At 62.5% G+C, this 15,333-nt stretch overlaps 2 protein-coding genes across 6 annotated transcripts in view; one reads left to right on the forward strand and one right to left on the reverse strand.

The window, feature by feature from the left end:
• The first annotated feature begins 848 nt into the window (after positions 1–848).
• On the forward strand, positions 849–7,273 carry GRAP (GRB2 related adaptor protein). 2 transcript variants are annotated; one of them, XM_068146527.1, is made up of 5 exons: positions 849–988; positions 2,159–2,256; positions 3,599–3,721; positions 5,152–5,320; positions 6,624–7,273. In XM_068146527.1, exons 1-5 carry the CDS (start codon positions 911–913, stop codon positions 6,807–6,809), a joined length of 654 nt encoding a protein of 217 aa, XP_068002628.1. In that variant the 5' UTR covers positions 849–910; the 3' UTR covers positions 6,810–7,273. The 2 variants fall into 2 exon arrangements, with proteins under 2 accessions (XP_068002628.1, XP_068002629.1); XM_068146528.1 differs by having other exon boundaries at positions 3,614–3,721.
• Positions 7,274–8,044: 771 nt separating this feature from the next.
• The window catches only part of SLC5A10 (solute carrier family 5 member 10), a 48,327-nt gene continuing 41,038 nt past the window's right edge, over positions 8,045–15,333 (reverse strand). For 3 of the 4 annotated variants that reach the window (XM_068146531.1, XM_068146530.1, XM_068146532.1), the window contains 6 exons: positions 12,473–12,580; positions 11,929–12,079; positions 9,671–9,839; positions 9,009–9,224; positions 8,768–8,850; positions 8,045–8,587 (listed from right to left, as the gene is read on the reverse strand). In XM_068146531.1, the coding sequence (XP_068002632.1) occupies positions 8,056–8,587; positions 8,768–8,850; positions 9,009–9,224; positions 9,671–9,839; positions 11,929–12,079; positions 12,473–12,580 (1,259 nt within the window). In that variant the 3' untranslated portion in view covers positions 8,045–8,055. Of the gene's footprint in view, positions 8,588–8,767; positions 8,870–9,008; positions 9,225–9,670; positions 9,840–11,928; positions 12,080–12,472; positions 12,581–15,333 lie in introns of all 4 variants that reach the window. The other variant, XM_068146533.1, reaches the window with a different exon arrangement.

Consider the following 15,333-nt stretch of genomic DNA (forward strand, 5'->3'; position numbering starts at 1 on the left):
GGCTGGGAGCTGGGAGCTGGCATGGGGGTTTCAATCTGACTTCCAAAGACACCAGATGTGTGCCTCCACCCTGCCTCCTGCACCTCTGCCCATCCCACCCTCCCTCGTCTCTCTTGGCCCAAACAACCCTTCAGCTCCCTGGAAGCAGGCAGGAGGCAGGTTGGGGCGAGGGTGGTCTCTTCTCCCCAGTAACAGGCAGTAGGACAAGAGGAAACGGCCTCAGGCTGCACAGGGGGAGGGTTAGGCTGGACATGAGGAACAGTTTATTCCCCCAAAGGGTTGTCAAGTCCTGGAACAGGCTGCCCAGGGCAGTGGTGATGACTGCATCCCTGGAGCAGTTTCAAAGCCCTGTAGATGTTGTTCTGAGGGACAATGGTTTAGTGGTGTCCTGAGCTCAGGGTTGGGCTTGATGATCTAAAAGGTCTTCTCCAATCCAAATAAGTCTATGCTCCCCACCCAGCCGCCTCTCAAAGGTCATGCTGGCTGCTCAGCCCTTGCAGGATGTCACAAACTGTCCCACCAGCACCACCTCCCAGCCCTGCTCGCCAGACACTTCACCCACATCCTCTGCCTGTGTCCAGCCATTGCCATCCTGCTTCCTTCCGAAGCCCCACGGCTGCCCAGCACTGCACCCACTGCAGAGGCGACATCCGACCGTGCCACTCGCTGACGTGCCCAGGTCCTCTTGCCCTGGCCTCCTCCCTCACTGCCCAACACTTCTGGGCAGCTGTGCCCACTGGCAGTGTCCCACGTGGTGCTCACGGCTTGGCCCCAGCAGCTCTGACATCAGCAGAGCTTCCTGCCCAGCGGCACCGCTGCGCTGTGTGCTCAGCACCTGCCCCCGGGCCCCGCGGCCCCGGCATGCTGAGCACCTAGGAGCCTTTGTCACCAGCTGGTGACAGCCAGCACCATGGAGTCGGTGGCCCTGTACAGCTTCCAGGCAGCAGCAAAGGATGAGCTGCCCTTTAAGAAAGGAGACACTCTGAAGGTATGGGGAGCAGGGGGGTCACCAGCCGGGGGGGGGTCACCAGCAGCCAGCGTGGGGTTGGATGCTGCTGCTGTAGGGGACAGAGTGGGCACACAGCCTGGGATGACATCAGTGCTCTCATTGCACCTGCCTTTGGTGCCTGTCTGGGGCTTTCTGGGGGGTGTCAGGAGCCATCTTTGAGGGTTTGGGGGTGCAGAGCAGCATTGCCAGCAGGGGTGGGGTGGGTACCACTCACGTGTGCCACCAGCCACATCTCCAGAAGATTCCCACCTGGCCTCTGTGGCCATCAGTGCCACCAGCCGTGCTCTGTGGCAGCCCCTGGGGCTAGAACAAGCTTTTGCTGCCCCACAGAAGCACTGGGGGCTGCAGGGACCCAGCAGCAGGGACCGTGTGCCCAACCCCCCACCCAGATGCTGGCATCGGGATGGGTTCTCACCTGGGGATCTCAAAAGACTTCAGAGATGGCTTCAAACATCCCCGGGGAACCGCAGCCCCGCGATGGGGACGAGAGGACTCACCCCCAGCCCTGCCGCCCAGCCGCTCGCTCTTCTGCTCGGGGCTGATGCTGCAGTGCCAGCAGCTCCTCCTGGCACCCCCAGCCGCCCCTCATGGGGTGCAGCAGCCCTGGGGAGGACAAGGGTGAGCCCGGGTCCCCAGCCCCAGCGCGCTGTCCCTCCTGCCCGGCGCGTTTGCCCCGCGGGGTCTCGGATCCTGTTTGCACAGCTGCGCCGGACCCGGGCCCGGGCCCCTGCGGGGGAGGCTGCAAACGGAGCCGCAGGAAGCAGGAGCCGGCCCCGCTGCTCGCTCCAGGATGCTGCCTCCCACGGAGCACCCAGCTGCCACCCCCCCCGGGAGGACGCGGGGGCCCTGCTGCCACCCCAGCCTGTCCCAGAGATAGATTTTACCCTCTTCCCTGGGCAGGGGTTTGGAGGCGCTCTGCCAGCTTACCGGGGTGACCCACAGCTGCTGTGAACTGAGGGGTGCTGGGGGAAGCAGGCAGCTCTGTACAGGTGCCCCCAAACACGTCACCTTAGAGCCCCCCTCCTTTTTTCCGAGGTTTTGATGGGGGTTGAGGGGTCTGGGGCAAGGTCTCGCTCGGCTCCGGTCCCAGGCACACAGCAGCCAGGCTGACGCCTCCCTGCTCCTCTCCCTGCTCCTCTCCCGACGTAGATCCTGAACATGGAAGATGATCAGAACTGGTACAAGGCTGAGCTGTACGGCTACGAGGGCTTTGTGCCCAAAAACTACATCAAGGTCAAGCCCCACCCGTAAGTACCTTCCCCGTGTCCCCCGGGGGCGAGGTGGGGGCTGGAAGTCCTGCTCTGCTCAGGCACTGGGACAGCCTCTGCCACCACCCAGGCAGCCATCCCAGCAGGGCATCCCCGATGCTCAAAGCTGTGCCACAAGCCAGGGTGGTCCCAACCATGGCAAAACCGAGCCAGGGGTCCTGCCTGCTGGCTCAGGCTGCCCCTGGCAGCACAGCCAGGGGGGACAGCAGGCAGCAGCAGGGCCACATCCTCCCCACACACACACATCCAACCCTCACACCGGACTGCCAGCCCAACAAACGGTGACTGGGGAGCAACAAAGCGCTGCAGGATTACAGCTGCATTAGACACAATCCTATTACTGCCTCATTAAAGCCCAGCTTAATCCAGCCCAGCTTTAGCCTGTGTCTGCTGGATCGTTATCCCTGGCAAATCCCCTTTCAGTGCCACAGCAAAGACCTGCGGCTGGGAAGCAGGAACATGTGGGCTCAGGGCAGCCCGGGGCAGCCCCCACTGCCCCTCCACCTTGGGTGGACAAGCTGGGATTAAATTTGCCAGACCCAGCTCAGCTGGAAGCAAATGGAAGCTGAACTTGCAAGCAAAACTGCAACCTGCAACGAAGTGCAGTGAGTGTGTGCCAAGCCCACAACATTCACTGTCTGTGCAGGTACTTGCAAGTAATGAGCAGCACAAGACCAGGGGAAGCTGACAGCTTCTCCCTCCCTGCCTCCCCCTTACCTTCCTGCACACAAAGGGACAGGAGGCAGAGCAGGGAAGTTAGAACTTAGCCAAAACACTGCAGCCAAGGTCAGGCAGAAGGCAGCAGAAGCACAAAGTTAGCATCTCCCGGAGCAAGGAGGTGAGAGGAGAGAGATTGTTTTGCACAGCCAGTGTGAGGTCCTTGCCTCTTCCAAGGACATTGGTTAGAACTATTCTAATTTCCCTTTTTGCACCCAAGAGGGACTGGGAGGTGGGGGGGAGCCAGGGGACAGGCAGCAAAGGGGAGGCTGAGGCGTGTGATGTGGTGGCAGGATGTGGTCACAGCTGTTGGTGATGCTCACTGACCCTGCGTGGATGAGGCAGGGCATGGGGACACCTCTGCAACCCCAGCACCCTGCTGTCCCCCCCTGGGGAGGGGGACAAACTGCTGTGAGGGTCCCAGCCTCCAGGGGGGCTCAACAGGGACCCCACTCCCACCCACACCAGGGCTGTCGGTGCCTCTGTGCTGTGGGAGGGAGATGTGGCACTGGGGTGTGCCCAGGGGTCAGGGGGTGTGCCCAGGGGTCAGGGGGTGTGCCCGGGGGTCAGGGGTGCCCGTGGCTGAGCCCAGTGCCCCTCACAGGTGGTATGTGGGCAGGACCTCCAGGCAGCTGGCAGAGGAGCAGCTCCTGCAGCGCAGGCACCCAGGAGCCTTCCTGGTCCGTGACAGCGAGAGCGCCCCGGGCCAGTTCTCCATCTCTGTCAGGTAAGCAGCCATGGGATGTGGATGGACACCTGGTGGGATGGGCAAGGGTCCCCTGCAGCCCCCATCTGGGGGGCTGAAGCCATCAGGCCACCTTTGTGCATGCTCCCCACTATGGTGCTGGGAAAGGGGTGAGCACTCTGCCCTGCCTGGAAGGGGCTGGGGAGGTGTAACCCCCCTCCATCCAGCTGGAGCTTCCCTCAGGCTCTCCCTCTTCTCTCTCCCTTCCACAGCCTCATGCTGTGCCTCCATCACTCCTGCTTCCTGCTCCCTGCCTCCATCACTGGGGTGCCCCTCAGTACAGCCACGTGGGTAGCAGCAGAGCTGGGGCCAAGCTGCAAGCACAGCCCTGGGGACATGTCCTGGAGGAACAAGTTGTCCAGAGCATCCCCTGGGACAAGGGGACACAGCTTTCCAATGCCATGGGGACAGCCATTTTGGCAGTGTGCCAATGGGCACAGCCTGCCCCAGGGCCTCTCACCCCACTGCTGCCCCTTCCCTGCCTGGGGCCAGGGTAGCAGGAGCCAGCCCCAGGCCAGTCAGGCACTTTCTCACACAGCTAATGAAGCATTGAAGGAGGTTCTTGCCCCTAATGAAAGGGAGCCAGGTTCTGCCCTGCACCACCACTGTGGCCAGGTCCCTGCCCCTGCCCAGGGGCCTGGCAGCAGCAGTCCCCACCACAGCCCCATGGCAGCCTCACATCATGGGCACCCCAGCCTGCCCCCCCCCCCCAGCTACACACCAAAGAGGTACCCTGATGGGACTCCCACCAGCCCCCTGCATCCCCCCCTGCATCCTCCAGTCCCTGGGGATTTGACAACCCAGACCCAGCAGCTGCAACCTTCTCCCCACCCATGCGGAGCTGAGACCTGCAGCTCTCACTGCTCTTCCCCTTGGTGCTGAAGCAGGAGGATGAGGAGGGTTCTGGTGAGGTGCAAGGACCACAAGACCCCCAGAGCCTTCCCAGTGAGCCCTCCCAGAGCCTTTAGGAAACTCCAAGCTGTGGCAGCACCCAAGGCCAAGGCTGCCCTGCTCCCTTACCTGCCCTGCATGAGCAGCTTGAGCCTGGGGCCTCAGCTGTGGTCCCTCTTGCTCCGGGGATGCCCTGCACACGGCCAGCCCCAAGCACCCCACTGTGCTGAGAGTCATGGCCAGGCACTGAGCTTCAGCCACAGGTGGGATGAGCTGTGCTGGGTCTCAGCTGCAGGTGTGTCACTAGCTTGTGAGGGATCCTCACCTGCCTCATCAGCAAAGCCAGGAGCGACCCTGGTGCCATCAGCACCCCGGGCACGGCAGGATGGGCCTAGTGGGACCCACGGGCACAGCCACAGCATGCACAGCCCCTCCAGAGACCCAGCACACCCTGGGCTTTGCCCACGGTGCCAGGAGGGTGCCTAGGTGCTGCTGGAGTAACATCCACCCTCCTCCTGCAGCTACGAGCAGCACATCCAGCACTTCAGGGTGTTCAGGGAGAGGAACGGCAGATACTTCCTCTGGGAGGAAAAGTTCAACTCTCTCAACGAGCTGGTGGACTTCTACAGGACAACCACCATCTCCAAAAAGCAGCAGGTCTTCCTCCAGGATGAGGACCAGAGCCAGGAGGTACCCTCAGGGGATGGGGACACCGAGCAGGGCTGTGGGGCGGTGGCAGTGGGGCCAGGCTGGGAGCCCACACCTGGTCCCGTTGGGGTCCTGCAGCACTCCCCTGGTGCCAGGGCTGCCACCCCTCTGCTGTGGCCCAGGGGGAAACTGAGGCATGGGCTGTGCCTGTGGGACAGCAGCACCCTCCTGGTCTCACTTTGCTCTCAGGGAGGTGTCCCAGGGCCACAGTTCCCTGGGGGACAGGGAACTCCTCCTGCCTGGACTTCTGCTCCTCCCTGCCAGCCACTGGGTGCTGGTGCTGGCTCAGAACCAGCAGATGGACAAAAGGGAGGGAAGGAAATGGCCCAGCCCTGAGCAGAACCATAGAATGCACTAAGGTGGAAGGGACCTCTGGAGGTCACCTAGCCCAAGCCCCCTGTAGTGAGCAGGAACAGCTCCAACTCCATCAGGTTGCTCAGGATGAGTAGAGACCAGTTCCAGACCCCCTGGGCACAAGCTCCCCCAACACCTTCAGGTGAAGCATCTTGGGGGTCTGGGCCCAAACCCCAGCATGAGCTCCCCCAAGGCTCAGCTCTCCCCAGCTCCAGCACCCCCCAGAGGGAGCCAGGGACCCCCAGGTGCCTGGCTGGCTCTTGGCCCCACGCTCAGGCTCTGCTGGAGGCAGTGTCAAGCAGAACAAGGTGCAGCAGCCCGAGACAGGGTGGGGAAAAGCCACCAGTGCAGCTTGGCAGGGCAGGGCAGCTTGCCCCAGGCCCATGCCGCTGCCCATTGGACCAGGGGTGGTGCCTGAGGCAGGTGGCAGTGCCCAACCAGCTTGGGTTGGGTGCAGCCAGCTTCAGAGAAGCTGCAGCAAAGCCAAGCCCTGGGGTGGTGATTGCAGAGGTGGCCAAACTGTGCCTGGGGAGCTGGGCTGGGGGTGGCTCCAGCACCCAAAAGGACCCAGAAAGGAGAAGGATGCCAGCTGCCTCCGAGGGGCAGGAGTCCTCTGGGCACCCATCTTGGGTCTCCCAGGCAGCCATGTGCCCTGGGGTGCTCCTTTGCACCACAGGCTCTGCCCTGCACCCCAGGGTGCTCCGTGGCACCCCAAGCTTTCCCTTGTACCTGGGGCTGTCCCCAGCACTCTGGGTGCCTTGCTACCATCTCATGCTGGAAGCAGGCACCCCAGGTACCCCCACACCTATGCTCTGGATGCCCAGGCTGGTCTACAGCACCCTGTGAGGTGACATCTCTGTCCCAGCAGGGACTCTGGGGGGCTGGGGTCACCTCTCCTCCCACCAACCACTTGCCTTCGACTTTCCTGCAGGTGAGGAGACCCAGATTCGTGCAAGCCCAGTTTGACTTCTCAGGCCAAGATGGGTCCCAGCTGCCCTTCCTCCGTGGGGACATCATCCAGGTCCTGGCCTGCCCCGACCCCAGGTGGTGGCAGGGGAAGATCTATGGCCGCGTTGGGCTCTTCCCCCGCGCCTACGTCCACCCCCTCCGCAAGTGAGCTGCCCGCGGCGCCGGGGGGACCACAGAGCACAGAGCACAGGATGCCAGGGGTTGGAAGGGACCTCCAGAGATCATCGAGTCCAACCCCCCTGCAGGAGCATCGAATCCAGCACAGCTCACACAGGAACACATCCAGATGGGGCTGGGAAGGCTCCAGAGCAGGAGACTCCACAACCTCTCTGGGCAGCCTGCTCCAGGGCTCTGGGACCCTCACAGGGCAGAAGTTCCTCCTCATGTTGAGGTGGAGCCTCCTGGGCTGGAGTTTACATCCACTGCCCCTTGTCCTGTCCCAGGGTGCAGCTGAGCAGAGCCTGTCCCTGTCCCTGTCCCCTCCCTCCTGACCCCCAGCCCTCAGCTATTTATAAACATTTATTTAATCCCCTCTCAGCCTTCTCCTCTGAACACCCCCAGGGCTCTCAGCCTCTCCTCTGAACACCCCCAGGGCTCTCAGCCTTCTCCTCTGAACACCCCCGGGGCTCTCAGCCTTCTCCTCCCCAGGCTGAACATCCCCAGGGCTCTCAGCCTTCTCCTCTGAACACCCCCGGGGCTCTCAGCCTTCTCCTCCCCAGGCTGAACACCCCCAGGGCTCTCAGCCTCTCCTCTGAACCCCCCCAGGGCTCTCAGCCTCTCCTCCCCAGGCAGTGCTTAGTCCCTTCAGCATCCTCTCTCCAGCAGATCCCTGTCCCTGTTGAACTGGGGAGCCCAGAGCTGGATGCAGTACTGCAGGGGAGCCAGGAACACCACAGCCCCCACTGTCCCCCCCCATCAGAGCTGCTTTGTGCCTGCCCATGGGCTGTACCTCCCTTGTCCCCTCAGCTGGTGCCTGACAGTGCTGAGGTCCCAGTGCAGGATGGGTTGTGCTGGAGGTGGGCACCAAAGCTGGTGGTGACTCCTCAGCCATGGCTCTTCCTGCTCCCCTGGCCTGGGAGACCTCCACCAGCTGTGGGCTGGCAGTGCTGCTGCCCAGGGAGCACTGAACCAGGGCCAGGAAAACTGTTCCAGAGCCACATTCCAGTGGGATGACAGCAACAGCAGGGAAGAGCAGATGTGTCCCAAACCTTCACTCCTCTCCAGCCCCTGTAGGCAAAGCCCCAGCTCCAAGGAGGGCTTCAGGCAGGCAGGATGAGGCCAGGCCTGGGAGCCCCAGGGAAGGGTGCTGGGGTGCAGGGTGCCCAGGGAGGGCTGCTCCTGGGGGGACTCAGTCCTGGGGGTGCTGCAGACCGTGGTGCTCTTCAACATTGCTTTTAATTGAGAGCTAGCAAAGTGCCTCTGGGTGCCACCCTCAGGGCTGGGGGCTCCTTCTCCCCCAGCACCATGGTGGTCCCATGCCCACACTCACACATCTGCTGCTCCACTGTGGGTTTGCAGCTCCCACTTGCCCACCCCAATATCTCTCCCCAGACCCCCTCCTGGGGACCCACTACCCCCCACAAATACCCCCACACACACATCCACCCAGGATGCAGAGTCCATGGTGCTGAGAACAGCCAGCTCATTACACCAGTGGATGTAAACAGCCCACATCCCAGAGGTGCCAAGTCGAAGCTCCCACCCAAAAGCCCTTCCTCCCCCTCCCAGCCCCTCTGCCCCCTGCAGAGGCTGCAGGCTGCTAGGCAAAGTAGGCATAGCAGAAGATATTGACACACAGCAGGACAAGGGCGTTGATGCTGCAGACGTGAGCCCAGCAGGGAGGCTCCCTGCTGTCCCTCAGGGCTGGCACCAGCAGCCCCTCTCCCTTGGATGGCTGGTGGCTGCCTGGGGTGGCTGAGGAGGAACCTGGCACAGACAGACAGAGGGTGAGTGGGACAGAGGCTTGGGACTGGCCACCCCCAGCGAGTGGCACAGCGCTGGGGGAGCCGAGGCACAGGGCACCCATCCCCCCCTGCTGCCCGTGACGGGGGGGAGCAGGGGGCTCCGAAGTTGCCTCTCCTGCCAGCCCCCCCTGAGGACACTCACCAGCGGGGGGGGCCCTGGGCTGTGGTGCCTGCAGAGGGCAGGGGAAGCTCCCCTGAGAGGGTCCACCAGGTGAGATTCTTCAGCTGGAAACCCAGGGGAGACCTGGTGAGAAAGTACCCCCAGGGCAGACCCCCTCGGGGACCTCCTCAGCCGAGCTCAGGGGCAGACTCCAGCACCTCCAGCCCAGGAGGCTGGGTGGGAGGGTGAGGCAAGGATGAGAGGTCCCAGCTGTCCTCCTCACCTGGGATGGAGGTGCTGGGGGGGTCAGCAGGCTGCCCCCCACCACGATGGCCGCGGTGGTGGCACAGAGCAGCACAGCGAAGTGCAGGTAGTGGATGCCAGCAAGCAGCCAGGGCCGGCGGTCAGGGACCCCGCAGCGGGGCGTGGGGTAAGCCAGCTCCAGCCCCATCCTGCCCAGGCCCAGCACCAGCCCCACCATCAGGCCCCAGAAAGCTCCCTGCAAAGCAAAGGTGCACAGTGGAGTGGCTGGAGGGGGGACAGTCACCCTGCAGGGGCCACAAACCCCCAGGAGAGCTGCTCCCTCCAGCCAGCACTGGGAGAGGGTCACAGAATCAGAGTGGTTTGGGTGGGAAGAGACCTTTAGAGGTCCCTGCACCCTGACCAGCCAAGCCTTGGCCCAAATTCGAGCCCTTTCCACGAGGGATGTTCCCTGTCAGCCACATGAGCCATGCCACACTTGGTGTCATGCATGGTGGCACCTGCCTCTTCTTTCTCTTTGCACCAGCCACCCACCAGCTCTCTTGGCAATGCCAGCCAGACTCAGTTCCTCCCCCCAGCCCCTCCAGCATCACCTCCCTCCCCCCAGCCCCCTCAGCCCCGCTGGGTCCCTGGGAGTGAGGTGGGCAGGGAAGTGCTGGCACCACTCTGTGCCCTCAGCCATACCTGCTCGGTAGCTCGGGGCCAGAAGACAGCCAGGATGAAGACAGCAGTGACAGGAGGGGCCAGGTAGCTGGTGACAGCCTGGATGTAGACATAGAGCTGGCCACCACTGGAGCTCTGCAGGATGGGGATCCAGACCACACTGAGGACCACCAGCAGCACTGTGACCACCCTGCAAGCAGCAATGGTGCAGTGCTGGGTGAAGTTCTTGTCCCACCCACACCTCCTTGCACCCACAGCATGGCCGTGGTGGTGCTGGGTCCCTGGGGCCAGGGGCCAGCACCTGTGCAGAAGAGCTGGCCAGAAGGTGGAGGTGGGCCAGCAGCAGGATGCTCACCACCAAGTGACATCCCCAGGAACACAAGAAGAGGCTAACTGCCAGTGCTGGCTCCACCCAGCCCCAAAGGCTTCTAAGTGAGATGCCCAAGCAAGGAAGCAGCAGGCAGTGGGCACTTGTGCTGTGAAAGCTCTGGGTGATGCTCTCAGCACCCTCACACCCAGCCAAAGCAGCCACCTGAGAGCTGAGGATGTGAGATGAGCTGCCCCATGCCCAGCTCCCCCCAGGCAGGCTGGGACAGAGAGGTGCATTTGTGTCCCAGCACCATCCCCACTCTCACCCCAAGCCCAGCTGCACCTTCCTCCACAGCAAGAGGGCTTGGCCAGAGCCCTTGGGCCCAGTCTGAACAGGACACATCCCAGGAGCCACCACACTTACAGCTGAGCCCAGCTTGTTTGCAGCTTCCCAGAATCACCTCCATGCCCCTCTGCTCAGCTCAGGAAGCAGAAGTGGGAGAAAATAACAGGAGGAAAAAAGCACTGAAGGGATCTCTTAGCCAGAGACCCCAGTGCCTGCCTGGTGCCTGGGGAAGAGGAAGCAGCTGGGCTGTAAAATGCACCCCCTGACCCAAGGGGCAGGAGAAAGCCCCCTGGATGGGTTCATCTTTAAGGCACAGAGGGTGCTAAAAGGTCATGGGAAGAATGCAGGAGCAGGGTGGTGAGCTGGGGCTGCTGGGTGGCCCTGAGCCCTCTGTGTGCAGCCTGAGGTGGGGATTTAGACAAGGATGGAGCCTGGTCCAGCCTGGGGGCATTTGAGGAGGGCTGGGTGCTCTCACCACCGTGCCATCACCTTGGCACAGGGCACATATCAAATAGTGCTGAGGATTTCCAGCCAGGTGGCATGGCCATGTCAGGAGGGCAAGCCAGCAAGCCCAGGCACTGGGAGCTCTCTCTGGCCCCACAGCCCAATCCCTGCTCTCCTAGACAGGGGCATCCCCACCTTGGTGGGCGCAGGGGGTGGTAGGCACCTCCCAGACCCCTCCTGAGAAGCAGCTCCAAGCCACTTCTGCCCGTGCTGGCAGGGAAGGAAGGCTGAAACCTGCAGCTTCAGCAGCTTTCCTCTCCTCTCCAGGAGGTTTCTGCTTTGCTCTGCGCCCACAGGGCTGTACGGCAGCAGCGCCCGGCAGGACCCTGCTTGCACCAACCGCCCGGTGCCGCCGTGCCCCCTGCCCCAGGCGGCCGAAACGCTCAGGAACCAGCCCCGGGAGAGCTCTGGGGCGTGCTCCCGGCCGTCATCGCCCTGCATTGTCACCGCAGCCGGCGGCAGGGCGAGGCAAGGCAGCCCCTGAGCCAGCCACCCGGTTCTCACGGAGGAGTTGTGCGGGACTGTGGCTCCCCGGGCTCGTCGCCCATCTCCTTCCCACCCTCTGGAGATGGAAGGTGCCAAGAAACAGCTGCTCCCGGAGCTGCCAGACCAGCCAGCCCTCCCCGCAGCCCAGGCAAAGCCCTGACCCAGATTCTCTCCTTGTTATTGTCTGCCCCACGCCGAGGACACTCCCCGCGCAGCCCAGCAGCGCGCAGGGCATTCCCCAGCGCTGACTCTGCCGCCCCGAGCGTGGCACCGCGGGCAGGCTCCCGGGCTCCCTGCTGGCACCTGCCACCCCCCGGAGCAGCCGGGGCAGCGCTGCCCTGTGCCGCCCGGCAAAGGTCCCCTCGCACTCGGCTTGGGACTGCGCTGGGAAGCCGCCCCCGGTCCCGCCGGGAGGATGAGCTGGAGGCAGGGAGGGCGCAGCCCTGCTCCTCCAAACGCCCCGGATGCCCTGTCTGCCTCTCCAGAGCTTTCATACATCAAATAACCCAGGGCTTGTTTTCCTTTCATAAGCTCAGGCACTCTGCAAGCTTCCAGGCACCGGAGGCAGATCAAAGAGGGCTGGACCAGCCCCACCGGTCCCCAGCAAACCTTCCTCGAAACCCCTGGTGCCTACCTGCCCACCAAGAGCAGCTCTCGCTCCCCAGCTGCCGGCCTCAGCTTCCTCCAGATGTCCATGGTGAAGAGGGTGCTGCTGCTGTTGAATATGGAGGTCAGGGACGACATGAGTGCAGCCATCATCACGGCAATCATCAGGCCCCGCAGCCCTGGGGAAGAGAGAGACCATCCAGGAGAGGCTGAACTTGAGGGGAGGGGATGCAATGGGATAGGGTAGGATGGGATGGCATGGCCCCAGTGCTCCACCTAAGGGTAATGCCTCCCCCTCCTCAGGCACATGCTGGAATCTCCATTGGAGCAAGAACAGCACTTGGGGACACCCTGGGATACTGGGACTGCCCCAGAGTTCCCCACATGCCCTGATCTCACTTCTAGAGCCACCCTTGGAGGGCCTACATGGGTTGTCCCATGCATGAACCCACCCAGAGCATCCCTGGGGACCCCCCAACCTCTGAGCCATGACAGGCTGCATGGGCACCCCTGGGCTGCAGCCAGGTCCCCTGAAGCAGGAGCTGCTCCCTGCCACCCACACCCCCACTTACCGCTGGGCATCAGCTCCACCACCAGCTTGGGGTAGGCGATGTTGGAGCAGCCCACAGCAGCCCCACACACACGGGCACACTCCTCAGGGTCCACACAGGCCACGGTGTCTGTGACAGAGGTAAGGGGCAGGAGAGAGGCAAGGGGCAGGAGAGAGGTAAGGGGCAGGAGAGGACCTTTCATGGGCAGAGGACCAGCCCAGTACCTGCTCCTTCCCCTTGCACCCTCTTCTGGGGCAGATCTTGACCCACCACCGTGGCCACAACGCCCAGACCTTAGCAGAGGACCAGTGGGAGAAGCAGGGAGCATGGAGACAGGGAGGGAGCAGGAACATCCCCCATGCCGATGCCCCTGGGCAGGATCCAACCCAACAGCACCACCCTGGCTCCCTGCTGCCTCGCACTCAGCCCAGCTCCGGCAGGATCTGCCCCTAGAAGCCTTCCACGCATTACACCCCCCTCGAGGGGGGCCTCCAGAGCTGGGCTGGGCCCCACCAGGTCCCAAGGCTGCGGCTGGAGGCAGGAGAGCCCCAGGGGCAGTGGGCCAGGCGGGTTCATGCACCGTTGCAGCAATTACCCTGCAGATGGGCAGCACCCAGCAGCCGCCTGGGACGCGCTGGCCGGGCAGCTCGCCAGGACAACGCCCAGCAGCTGCTCTGCCTCAGCCAGTCCTGAGCCCTGCCTCGGGTTTTTGGGTTGTCTCTTCTCTTTTATGCTCATAAAATATTGAAATGGATGGAAATGAGCATCAGGCATAAATATGGATGGGCTGCCTGGCTCTCCAGGCTGCATCCACCCAGCCAGCAGCACAGGTGAGCCCTGCACATGGCTGGGAGCATCCTCCTGGTCCTCCTGAGGGCTGTTCCCCCCTGCCAAAGTGGGGTGAAGGCTTTGTCCCCACTGGTAGCAGCTGCTGGAAGGCAAAGACCAACTGGAAGCACCTTGGGGCTTTCAGTACTGGAGTGTGGGGTACAGTGGGGGTGTGATAGGGATGCAGTAGAATCACACAGTGGGGGGTGGGGGTGGGCTTGGAAGGGAACTTTGGAAGTCATCCAGTCCAACCCCCCTGCCAAAGGAGGCTCACCTAGGGCAGACACAGGAACACATCCAGACAGCTCTTGAGAAGACTCCACCACCTCTCTGGGCAGCCTGTTCCAGGGTTCCAGCAGCCTCACAGCAAAGAATTTTCTCCTCCTGCTCAGATGGAACCTTCTGGGTTCCAGTTTGTGCCCCCTGCCCCTCGTCCTGCTGCTGGGCACCACTGAACAGGATCTGGCTCCATCCTCTTGCCCCCCACCCTTCAGCTCTTGCTGAGATCCCCTCTGGAGCTGCCCTTCTCCAGGCTCAGCAGCCCCAGGGCTCTCAGCCTTTCCTCACAAGACAAATGTTTCAGTCCCTTAATCATCTTCATAGCCTCCACTGGACTCTCTTCAGTATTTCCCTGACCTTCTTGAACTGGGGAGTCCAGAACTGGCCCCAGCACTCCAGCTGTGGCCTCACCAGGGCAGAGTGAGGGGGAAGGAGATCCTCCCTTGACCTGCTGGCCACACTCTGAGGAGCACAATGCAAGGTGCAGGCAATCACAGGCAACACTCAGCACATCCCAAGGACGCTAAAAAAGCTCATCCTGGGCTGCCTTTCCCCAGGGTTAGACTCAGCACTGAGATTTTGGTGACTGTCCTCCAGCAGCTGTGAGTAAAGCTGCCATCACTGCTCCCTGCCTTGGTTTCTTCCTCCCTAGAACATCAGGTTGGGCATGGCTCCATGCAAATGCCTGGTGGCTGGTGGGTGGAAGATGCTCCAGAGGGCAAAGCAGTGTCTGGGTGTCATATCCTGCCCAAAACTCCCACTCCAGGGCTCAGCTCTGCCACCCAACCCTGTGGTGGGAAGCAGGAAGCAGGAGCCAAGCCTGACAAAGCAACTGAGCCTCTCAAGCTGGGAGCAGAGCCCAGCACTGTACCCCACTACCTTGCTTTGTCATTAAACCCTCTGCTAGAGATGCTAGAGATGGGAAATTAATTAGGAGCTTGTAATTAATGCTTCCATCTGCAGGCAGGAGGAGCTTGCCCCAGTGCGGGCTGCAGCAGCAGGGCTGTGTCTCTGCTGCACGCTGCCTGTCCGGCTGGATCAGCCCGGGGTGGCCAAGCAGGGACATCCATGGTGTTGGCTATCAACTTGTTTGGCCATGGAGACCTTTCCCTGCAGTTCAGGTGCTAAACTCACCACGTGGCCTGGGGATGGGGGACCCAGGCCCCTTCCCCCCACACGAGGCTCAGAGGTGAAGTTCTGCTGTGCCAATTGCTCCCAAGAAGCGAGGCTGGAGCAGCCAGGACGTCACAGGAGAGCTGAGATGCTGCCTTTGTGCCACCATCTAATAAATCATGAGCACACACACACCCTGCTGAGGAGACCATAAATCTCCTTGCACAATGAAAGCAGAACCAGGGCAGGCAGCAGAGGATGAGGTGGGTCCAACCACAGCACGCTCCAGCCACGCCACGCACACCCATGCACAACGCACTGGTCCTGACCTGCCAGAGCTGGGGCACCCAAGCTGGGGACAGCAGCTGGGCATGAAGCCCTGGAGGTCACCACAGCTTGCTCAGTGGGGCTGGGGTTTCACCTAGAGCACCACCCTGGCCTCCAGCCCCCTGCCCCTGCTCAGGCTGTGGTGTGGGGCTGACATCCCACCGCTGGAAGCCCACAAGACATTGGTGCAGCCCTTCCAGAAAGTCATCAGCTCCACCTGAAGCACCTCCTGAGCTGCTGTTTGGTGGGAGCTGAATGGTTCATTCCTCCCCATGTTTCCCCTGGCACCATTGTCACCTCCTGCATGGGACAGACCAGAGCTGGGCACAAAGTGG

The sequence above is a fragment of the Melanerpes formicivorus genome, unplaced genomic scaffold, assembly GCF_026170545.1.
Source record: "Melanerpes formicivorus ecotype bairdi unplaced genomic scaffold, bMelFor1.0.p_v2 SCAF_14, whole genome shotgun sequence".
In the NCBI taxonomy this organism is placed as follows: Eukaryota; Metazoa; Chordata; class Aves; order Piciformes; family Picidae; genus Melanerpes; species Melanerpes formicivorus.